The sequence below is a fragment of the Mesoplodon mirus genome, assembly GCF_964341445.2.
Source record: "Mesoplodon mirus genome assembly, chromosome: 12".
In the NCBI taxonomy this organism is placed as follows: Eukaryota; Metazoa; Chordata; class Mammalia; order Artiodactyla; family Ziphiidae; genus Mesoplodon; species Mesoplodon mirus.
The window spans coordinates 17,905,410-17,917,102 of NC_138988.1; the positions used below are offsets into that span (position 1 = coordinate 17,905,410).

General features: G+C 41.8%; 1 protein-coding gene across 1 annotated transcript in view; it reads right to left on the reverse strand.

The window, feature by feature from the left end:
• PPP4R2 (protein phosphatase 4 regulatory subunit 2) overlaps positions 1-11,161 on the reverse strand; it is a 58,088-nt gene extending 46,927 nt beyond the window's left edge. Inside the window, exons 1-2 of the mRNA XM_082639800.1 lie at positions 10,895-11,161; positions 9,792-9,873 (exon numbers count right to left, since the gene is read on the reverse strand). Of these exons, the coding sequence (XP_082495926.1) occupies positions 9,792-9,873; positions 10,895-10,928 (116 nt within the window). The 5' untranslated portion in view covers positions 10,929-11,161. The remainder of the gene's footprint in view (positions 1-9,791; positions 9,874-10,894) is intronic.
• Between the last annotated feature and the right edge of the window lie 532 nt (positions 11,162-11,693).

Below are 11,693 nucleotides of genomic sequence, written 5' to 3' on the forward strand. Positions count from 1 at the left end.
GTTCACCAACAGTCTTCACTGGGGAAAAAAGAAAACCAGGCCACATTCTATCCATATTTAAGATTACTCCTTGCAGAAATACTCTTAATGTGCAAAGGCCCTAGAAAAGGCGGACTAGTCTCCACTTAAAGAACCACTTTGAGAAAAGAAATACCTACAATCTCAAAAGTTATCCTGGAGTCCTCATGAATAATATCCCTAAAATAAGACCAGAATAAAACTATCTCCAGGGGGCTTCCTTGGTGGTGCAGTGGTTGAGAATCTGCCTGCCAATGCAGGGGACACGGGTTCGAGCCCTGGTCTGGGAAGATCCCACACGCTGTGGAGCAACTGGGCCCGTGAGCCACAGCTACTGAGCCTGCGCGACTGGAGCCTGTGCTCCGCAACGAGAGGCCACGACAGTGAGAGGCCTGCGCACCGCGATGAAGAGTGGCCCCCGCCTTGCCACAACTAGAGAAAACCCTCACACAGAAACGAAGACCCAACACAGCCAAAAATAAATAAATTTATAAAAAAAAAAAAAAACTATCTCCAGAAATATTAAATTCACTTTAGCACAAACAATTCTGAATAGAAATATTTTGTTGTTAATAAAAAAGCTACCTCACCCGCCTTCCCAGCAGTACACAGCAGTGCAAAAATTACAAATACACCTGTAAGACCTCTTATGTATCTCAAATTTCAAATCCTTCTATAATATGTAGTTTCTCGTTTCATCACCTGTAAATATTATCACCTATCTCCCAATACCTTAAAGGTAAGATTTTGGAGTGACAGAATAACAAATCCAAGATGCATGTATTAAAGAGGCTTACACATTCCACCTAAAATACATACATCAGCTCATCACCTATATGCTTCATATGTATACTGCAAAATTAAAATTACTGAAAGGTTTCAGCATTGGGGGTCACCAGAAAATGATCAAAATCGCAAATGTTAGGGTACATCAAGTCACCTACCTTACTGACCCTTTCAATAAGTATCCCCTAACATAGTTTTTCTTAAACCACAAACCACCACACCCAACCTCCCCATACTTGCCACAATCCCTCCCCCAGGAAACCACCTGTGGTGTCAGTGCCTAGAAGGTCACATTACCCACATTATACCAAAGCACAAGGAAAGGAGGGGTGGACAGCTATGCGGGATCTGGCTTAGGTAAGCAGCATGAAAGTCTTAGAATTTACAAAAATAACAGTGGTAATAGATTCCTACCAAATGTATAGCTTCAAATTCTAAGTAGTTTTGTAAGGATTCTAAGATAGCTACAGTAAACAGGAAAGATGTGAGAAGACAACTGAACAAGTGACAAGTGGTATAAAGTACTGGTTATGGGAGAATCTGAAGTCAGAATGGCTGAGTTTAAATCCCAATTCTATCACTCACCAGCTGCACAATCAAAATTATTTAAGTTCTGCAAGCCCCAGTATCCTTATTTTTAAAAAGGAGACAACTACTTCAAAGAGTAGTTGTGAAGATTAAATTAGGGTAGGCATATGAAACATTTGATAGTGCCTGGCACAAAAGAAATGTTCATTAAAAGTTTGCCTTTTAGGAAGAAAAAAACCCGATAACCCAAAACAGAAGTTATTATGTGAAAATCCTAGTCCCTTAAAGATTTCTGATTCACCACTTTAAAATCAATCAAAGACTCTAACTAGGTAGGAGTACTCACAAGCACCACATACAACAAAAAATAACATTAGGAGAATAAGATTTAAAGAGTCAAAATACTCAAGAGGCTCCACTCCCTGCAGGGAGCCCAGACAAATCATAGGGAGATAGTACAAGTACAGGTATGCACAAGTGCAGGTATGCACAGTCTAAGTCAGACCTGGCTACAGGAAAGAAGGAAACGATAATAGCTGAAGCAAAGTTTTGGCAAGTAAAATGAACAGCTAGCTCAGTCACAAGTATAAAGAAGCTTGATGAGATCAGGGAACTCTTGGACCTGAAAACAGATCACTGTTACTCGTCAGTATGTTTTCATTCTTAGGATTTCATTTCAGTAAGCTGCAAAAACTTTTAAGTATCAAAACTGCTATTAAATACATGTTATTTTTACTATGAATTTTTATTTCTTATATCACAGTATATAAACAAGGCATCTAAGATCTGTTGAATGCCTGCTATTTCACAAAAACTCTGCGACCTAAGTGTTGTTATTCATATTTTCAGCTGGGGAACAGAAGAAAAGAGGGCCTAGGTGACTAACTTGTTCCATCATGGTCATTCAAATAGGTTACAATGAAACTAGAATTTTAACCAGGACAGCCTGCTAACCTAGAGTCAAGCAGATTATAAGCACAGAGACAACAGAGATACCTTGACATACACAGCTCCAAGTGTGTCTTCACTCTACAATAAAGCTATCCCCCTCGCCCCCCCCAACAAAGTCAAACTGGTAAGTGGTAACAAAAAAGCTCTACTTGAACTACCACATATATGGCACATTTTTTAAAAGCAATGGGTCACTATTACTATTATTTTACATTTTTACTGAGACTTAAATTAGCTCTTATACACTTTACAGTCAATGGTGTACGTTCTCAATAATATTCAATCTATTTTGGTAGGAATGGAGTTTGGAGGGTGGTTACAAGCGCCAAACCCAGGCAGCCTGATATAGGAAAAGGATCGCGGTGGGTGAAACCAGAGAGAACAAAGATGAGCAACTGAACACATCTGAAGGCCTAGCACAAATGAAGATCTAAAACACATTTCTCACGTTCATCAGGTATTTTAACGTACAATGCTTTCACAGGCATATGTATTAAATAAAATAACAGTCAATGTGCTCCCCTTCAACTGTCTATACTCTGTTTTAGTAAGTGATTTAAGCTTTTTTGCTATTGATACTGATGTAGGTAGACAGACACAAACATACACACTCACTCACTCGCCCCCCATTCCCCCCAATAATAGACTCCCATATCAGAAAGGTAAAAGACCTACAGTCCACAGAAGAGAGGGAAACCACTGTAAATCTGGACCATAAATTCCTCATCTTCTTACTAATAAGATGTTTTGAAGCCACATGAAGTTGGTGATAGGCTTTCAGTAACAGTCCGTAAGCATTATGAACTCCAATTTACTGGCAGGCACAAAGAGGATCTCTGGGTATAGATAAAAAGGCACACATGTAGGTAACACTAAGACAGACACTCTGGGAACCGCTCTGTGGCTCTCGTGCGTTAGTGGTAACACAGACGGGTCTCTCTCACCCAAGGGATTCTCAAGTTTTTTACTGCCTCCAAACCACTAACCTATGTAACATACTCCCAAGAGGTAACATCCTCACCAACAGCAGACATTTAACGACAACCACTGTGCCTGTGCCCCACCCTTTACCACCATTACTGCAATACCACCCCTGGTAGCTACTGCCACAACACAGACTCCCACAGGCTTCTGAGATGGAAGGAAACTTGGAAATCATCTTTTGTAAGCTCCTCATTCAGTACCTGAGGGAAGTGTGGCCCACAGTAATTTAAGTGACTTACTGGAGACTAAAATAGTAGCTGTGGGGAGGAGGGAGTTGTCACTATGCACTAGTCACAGGGTTAAGCACTTATAAAGTATAAACTCAGTGAATCCCCGTAACATCCCTTGAGGTGGATTTACTTTATTTCCCATATCTTACGATAAGGACATTAAGGCACAGAGGAGTTGGCCTTGGTGACAGAGTAACTAAGTGGTAGAGCTGGGAATTCAAACCCAGGTCTGTCTTGTGCTCTCGTGACTCTCCAACCAGAGCTCGTTCCACAAGATTAAGTACCTCAGACTTGTTTCATGAGCCAAATGCACTCTATTTATGCCCAACACACAGACAATTCTAACTGTTACCCTCTCCCAAATTTTAGCATCTATAGCTACATATTTTCATTTATTCAAGTCCTCACAAAAGCTGAAGCAACTACATGGTATAAACCCCACTTCTGAAGTGAGGAAACAAGCTCACAAATTATTTGCCCTAATTCACACAGCTAATTCTGACAAGTTAATTTCAGAATCAAGCCATGCTCCTTCCCAGAATGACATTACCACACGCTAACTCTCATGAAATTAGAGGACTAGCCAACTACTAGTAAAAACTGGACTGAACATGGAAAATAGGAACTCACCTGCACACCAAAAAGATTGACGATTTGAAGTTAATTCCAGTCAGAAAACAGAGTTGACACATCTAGCTTCCAGTGCATCACGCAGTAGATTTTGTAGAGCGTACATGACACATCAGATTTACAGGTTTGATGTGATGAAACAAATAAAAACAACTACAATTTTCTTCATGTTCCTATCTTAGTCACTGCAGTTACTACAATATTTAGATGCAAAAGGGCAACCATTTAACTAATATCTACTGAAAATCTACTGTGCTTCCTCTGTGTACCACTGTGATAATGGTACATGATAGGAATTTAGGTGGCACATGGGTAATTCATATTAATATTTTAGTATTTACAGAGTTTAAAACGACATAGAAAAATATAACTAATGCAACAAACCACTGGTTTCAGACCTCCTTATTTCTCACAAGACTAAGAGGAAGAAATTAACATGTTGATTATACTTCTGGGGAGGGATCAAATGAGGGCTTAATCTCTATCTGTAGTATTCTTCCATCTTAAAAAAATCTGAATAGAAGTAAGCTGACCTCAAAAAGAACATTAAGTAAATAATTATACAGATGCTACAAGGATGTGGCAAAAAATCCCGAAGATAGTATGTGAAACTGACATTTTAGAAATAATTTTCAAGTGTTTGATACTACGTTACACAAAACAAAATTCCCTCCCCAAAGAAAGCCACAGAAGAGGGATCTAACAGTCACATGGACTTAAGGAGATTTTATTTATAATAATGCAGATCTCAGTTGTTGATTACTACTACTTTTTAAGTAACTTTTATTTTCTTAGTAGTATTTCAAAATTGCTGAACACAAAGTTTGAAACTGCAAGGAGGAAAAAAAAGTAGACTCAATATAAGCATTATCAACACAGTAACAGCTACTATTTATTGACTAAACTAATAATGTTAACACTGTTTATGAAGCAGTGTATTTCCATATATTATGTACTCATGCTATGAGGTAGTATTATTATTCCCTTTTATAGATGAGGAAACTAACTTAACAGGGACTGACTTAGAAAGTTCTCTTAGGGAATTCCCTGGTGGCACAGTGGTTTACAGTCCGCCTGCCAACGCAGGGGATACGGGTTCAAGCCCTGGTCCGGGAAGATCCCACATGCCACAGAGCAACTAAGCCCGTGTGCCACAACTACTGAGCCTGCGCTCTAGAGCCCGCGAGTCACAACTACTGAGCCCGCGTGCCACAACTACTGAAGCCCACGCGCCTAGAGCCCATGCTCCGCAACAAGAGAAGCCACTGCAATGAGAAGCCCGCGCACCACAACGAAGAGTAGCCCCGCTCGCCACAACTAGAGAAAGCCTGCATGCAGCAACAAAGACCCAACGCAGCCAAAAATAAATTAAAAAAAAAAGAAAAAGTTCTCCTAAATAGTGTAATTCTGAGAGGATGGCAGAGGTGCTACAATTTTTCATTTCTCCAAAACCCCTTATGTCAAACGTAACTAGACAGCAAACCCAAAACCAATAAGCAAAAACATTTACAACAAAACTCCCTGACAAGGTTATCTCACAAACCCCAAAATGTAAGTTAATGAGGAACAACTTATGGTCACATGACCTGTACCATTATCAGAATCTGTACAAGAGAAAACAGAAGTCGCAGTGAACCGGAAGGGCCTACAAATAGGAGAACCACAAAATAGCCAACAGGTGTTCACAAGAAATCATGGCAGGTCAATGTGAGAACAGTAGCTGAAACTGAGATAGGTTTTGCCCACACACAGTAATAAGTGAAGAGAAAGGACCTCCGGTGAGGGCTGAAAGGGACAAAGTCTTGCTTCATGAGCTCTTCAAAGTGACCCACCAGAGTTCCCATCCAAAGGAGACCCCAAAGACAAGAGAAAGAGACAACAGAGATGAAGGAAAGACAAGGTCCAAATAAAAGTATTGATAGAACAGAGCCTAGAAATTTCAGAAAGAACGCTCTATATTCTAACACTTCACAAAAATAATGAGCAAACTCTGTGAAGTTAGGACAGCTACTCTGAACCATACCTCCTCCTCAAAGTGCAGAAAAACTATTTTCACATAAAAATGCAAAACAGAAAGATATCAAGATCACATCTAATATGAAATTGTTGTAAGAAAAAAGGAGAATAAGGAGCAAAATAACATCCCTCAAGACAGCAAATGGAAGCTAGAAAGACTTGCTCAGAAACAGATCAAAACCTTGTGCTATTTTCAAAATGAGCTAAACACATTGAGAAAAATGATACAAGTCAGAATTAGAGAAACTCAGAAAATGAAGCAATAGAATACAGAAAAGAATCAGAAAAGAATTACTTCAGGAAATAAAGACTAAACTAGAAAGCACACAAGAACAAATGATCAAAACACACAGTGCAATAAGAATCCCTCAAAAGAGGAAATTTTAAAAAATCAAAATGGAATTAAATTTAAAATTTCACTTTAAAAGACACTGTTAAGAGAATAAAAAGACAAGCCACAGAGTGGTAGCAAGTATTTGCAAACCACATTAATAAAGAATTTGTATCCATAACATATAAAGAACGCTCAAAACCCAATGACAAATCAAACAACCCCATTTTAACATGGGCAAAAATGTGAAGAATCAATTTACTAAAGGAGATATACAAACAGCAAATAAATACATGAAAAGATGCTCAACATCATTAGTCATTGGGCAAATACAAATTAAAACCACTATACAATAGGCACCTATTAGAATATCTAAAGTGAGAAAGATTGACCATACTAAGTGTTGGAAAGGATATGGAGAAACTATCTCAACTCCCATGATACTGGTGGAAAAGCAAATTGGCACAATCACTCAAGAAAACAATTCAGTAGTTTGTAAAGTTAAACATACATGTACCATATGATCCAACCATTCCACTCCTGGATGGATTTTTACCCAAGAAAAAAAAGAATGCATACAAAGACACATACACAAATGTTCACAGTAGCTTTGTTTAATAAAGAAAAAACTGGGGCTTCCGGGGTGGCACAGTGGTTAAGAATCCATCTGCCAATGCAGGGGACACAGGTTTGAGCCCTGATCCGGGAAGATCCCACATGCCACGGAGCAACTAAGCCCGCGAACCACAACTACTGAGCCTGTGTGCCACAACTACTGAAGCCTGCGCGCCTAGAGCCCATGCCCCGCAACAAGAGAAGCCACTGTGATGAGAAGTCTGTGCCCCTAGATGAAGAGCAGCCCCCACTCGCCGCAACTAGAGAAAGCCCATGCGCAGCAATGAAGACCCAATGCAGCCTAAAATAAATTTATAAAAAAAAAAACTGAAAATAACCCAAATGCCCATCGACCAGTGAATGAAGCAAGAACTGTAGGATATCCATGTAATGAATAAAACTCAGAAGTAAAAAGGAATGAACTGTTGATTTCTGAACAACGTGGATCAATCTCAAATTATGTGGAGTAAAAAAAGGCAGACAAAGAATATACTGTATGATTCCATTATATAAAATTCCAGAACATGCTAACTAATCTACAGTGACAAAAAGCAGATCTTTAGTTGCCTGAGGGGAGGAGAGCACACACAGGGAGGGGAGATTACAAAGGACATGAGGAAACTTCTGCGAGTAATGGATATATTCTCCATCTGGAGTGTGGTGATAGTTTCATGAGTGTAGATGTCAAAATTTACCAAACTATACATTTTTAGTAAACTAAGCTTACTGTTTTCAATAAATGAAGTTTTTTAAAAATAAGCATTATTAAGTAAAGCTATTTTCTAAAAACAGAAATGAGGAAAAAAATCCAGGAATTCTTACCTTAAGAAACTCATCCATCCTAAAACATCAAAAAGATCTAAACTGCTATCTTTTAGATTTTCATTCTTGTATTTACAGTCTTAGAAGTTAGACAAAGCTCAGTTTAGCCATAAATGATGACAGAAACTGCAAATTTCAGTATCAAAAGTTAAGGCATGCCCATGTTGATTTAAAAAAAAAAAACACCCAACAAAGGCTAAATAAAGCTAAATGTAAAAACACCAGCTGTCTGAATCATAAATTAAATAATATTTTCCAAACTCCATAAAGAATCTAACACCACCAATCATTTTAATACAAAATACCCTCAGTAAATGTACAAAGACCTAAAGATTTGGGGGGGGTGGGAGGGGCGGACAGGGATGGGACAACTGATGACCTTTTTAAGTCCTCTCTCAGGACAAATAATTGTCCAGAAAAATCAGGCTGAATTACCCTAGCCACTTAGTGATCCAGTCAAACAGGATATTAAAGAGCTTTCTTGTAGAAACTTTCAACTGTTTATACATTTACAGCCGAAGTATTTTATCAAAAAGGGACGGCAGTTTGTACACACCTGGTAAGAGGTGTTAAGTATTTAACTCCAAATAATCTTGTTTATCAAAACTAAGAAGTAAAATGCTTTTCCTCTTGATACTGTAGAGAGGTGTAAGTTTGGACCAACTAGCAATCAATACAAACACAAATTAGTTATTCTGCATCAATTTTTTAAAATCAAGATGTTCTAAGAGACTATAATTCAGAAGCGAAAACTACCTTTCTTTCCTGAAGGGTTCCATTTTTTAAAAGCACTAAATAGAAATTTAAGATTGAACACATCACAGTCATATTCCTAAGGTGACTGGTGATTTTAATAAGCAGCAAGGAGTTTCAGCTTGTCTGCATGACCATTAAAGAGGGTTTTTTTTTTTTCCTTTCTAAAATCAGGCCAGTTTATTAGACGGCTACGCTGCAACCATAAGCAAATCTTGTGAGAAATGAACATTTGCTAATAAAGCCAAAGAAAGTATACATCATTTGCTGAAGCTTACACTCTTTTATTAGGCCTCAAAAAGAATTTTAAAATTAGGCATGACGTAGAGGAGCCAAAAGAAAGCCCACTTTTTAAAACCACCCCCCAAAAAACCCTCTCCCCTTCCTGTTCCCTGCCTCCTACACAAAGACTACAAGGCACCCAATCTGCACTGCTCTCTACAAATAAAGTTAGCCTGAGTGTGAAAACAACTCCTGCCAAACTACTACACACACAACAGTGAACTGAAATGTTCCTCTGAAAACAGTGCTAACTTCTTAAGTTTCAGAATCACAGCATTTGGAAACAAGCCTAATAAAATGCTAAGCGTATGTTAACAAGTTAGCTATCCTAGAAAGTTTACAGGACAGTCAAGGCTGTAGCATCTGGAATTTGTCAGATAATCACCCTGAGTGCTCAAGAGAATAAATATAAGTGACACTTCAAGCACCCACATATATAAATATGACAACAAAAGGTTGGATACAGGACAATATGAGAAAAATACCACCAATAAAAGAATCTGAAACAGAATCAAATCCACAAAATTCTGGAAATAAGTCTGTTTGTTATGGCCAAAAACAGTCATAATGGAATATGCATTCTTCTTTTTCTCTGGCTCTTCTAGACTAACACATTCTAAATGCGCAAAAGCATAAAGAAAATTTTAACAAAGCTTTAAAATTCGTTACAGAGCACATATGAAGTAAATAAAGCATAGACACTTAGTAAATGCTTTAAATTACTGGAGCTTGTGCAGTTTAGACAGATGGAGTATTCACTGCTTCTGAAATACACTTCTGTCCTTTCCTGAGCAATTCTGAAGGATCCACAGATCTATAACAACGATTACATGTTTTCAACTCACATTGTTTCTCCAGTCTTGGCTACATGACAAAGAAACTGATCCAGGACCGGACAAACTTCCTTTTTCCCCCTCTTCTCGAAATCTAGACAAGGGAAGGAAGAAAAGTTATTAGTATTTCTAAAAGTCCACCAACCATTTCCAATGCCTTCCAACAACAAACTTTCCTCTCAGTCCTTCCTCATATTGAGCAGCAATTAAATTTTTTTTTTTAATTTAGAAAAGCCTCTCAATGAAATAGCCACCTCATACTCTCTCCAATTTCAAATGTCACTCTTCACAGGTAAGGAGACCCCTCCTAAAGGGGGCACTCAACTTCGCCACAAACCAGCCCTAACGCAGTGCTTCTCAAAGTGTGCTCCGGGGGAACACCGGGACCACATTCATCTCAGAGACCGGCTAAAATACAAACCCCAGATCCCGACCCCACAGACTGTTTATTTACGTGAAGTTCATAAATCTGCGTTTGAAGAAAACACCAGCTCCCTTTCGGAGCCGTCCCCCTATGATCCTGGGTATCAAAGCCTAATTCTCAGAACGCTGAAATCATGCTCTCCTAAGTTTGAGAACCACTGTTCTCAAGCCTGTTGCTTGGAAGGCGAGCAATTCAGAGCCGGGAAGGCGACCACCTGAGAATGAGGGCGCGTGGAAAGATGACTTCAGAAGCCCTGAAAAAGGCTCCCTGAGACACTTCAAAGTTGCTTTGCCGCCCCCTCTCCTCCCCCACCCCCCGAAACCTTTCACTTTTCTCCTCCGCTCCGTGGCCCGGCGTGCGGGGGCCTGATGGAGAACGAAGCCAGCCTGGGAGGGAGCTGCGGGCCCAAGACCCGTGCCCCGGGAGTGGGAGAGGGGCCGGGGCCCCCGCGAGAGCTTCCCGGCTCCCCTCCCCCAGCCCAGACGCCGGCGGCCGACACAAAGCCCAGAGCGGGGCGGGAGGGAGCTGCCCACGGGGCTCCCCGCCCCCGGGGAAGCGGGAGGGGGATGGGAGCCGGGGAAGCGCGCCCCCCCCCGCCCCAGCCCGGCCCGGCCTCGCGGAACCACTTGCCCCGAAGGGAGATAGGACCGCGGAGGGTGAGAAGGAAGGGAGAGGGGGCAGCTACCCCCACCTTTCAGCGCCTCCTGCAGCCTCTCGACGTCCATGGCTTCCCGGAGTCCCTCACAGCCTCCGCCTCCTTCCGTGGGTCTCCCGGGGACTGGAAGGCCTCCCCCCACCCCCCCGACGCCCTCCCCCTCCCTCGCACACACTCCGGCACGCAGGCGACCGGGGGGGGCACCGAAGGGAGCCGGGGGAAGCGAGCGAGAGAGCGAGACCGAGAGAGCGAGCACCTCCCCGAGCCGCTACCACCAGCCCTCCAACATGGCGCCCGGCACGTCATCACGCGCACGCTCCCCGCCGCCGTCCTCGCGCCCGCGGCGCGCCCAGACCCGGAACCCGAGAGCGCGTGCGCGGTGAGGCGTGTGCCCCCCCACCCCACCGCCTCCCGGCAGTGCCCCGCAGACCCGGCAGGGGCGGCCGCCCCGCCTCTCCCCCGGGATGGCCCTAGCTACCTACGCCGACCTGAAGACGGAGTGGTCTAGGTAGGGGGGGTGGGACGCAGACCCCCTGGATGTGAGTCCCTGCCATTTGCTAGCTGTGTGACCTTGAGCAATTTACTGAGCCTCCCTGAGCCTCACTTTCCCCATCTGTACGAAGAAAGCACTAGTATGGACCACCCTATAAGGTGGCTGCGAAAATCAAGTGAGAGTGTGTACACTTAGCGGTCAGAGTACGCATTTTAAAAGCACTCAGTATTACTAGTAATCGTAGCAAAAATACCTCCTTGCCTGAATCCAAAGCTCGTCGATGACCCACCCTTGAAGAGAAGCAATGCACACAGCAAAGGGATGAAAAGCTTAGGCAATGGA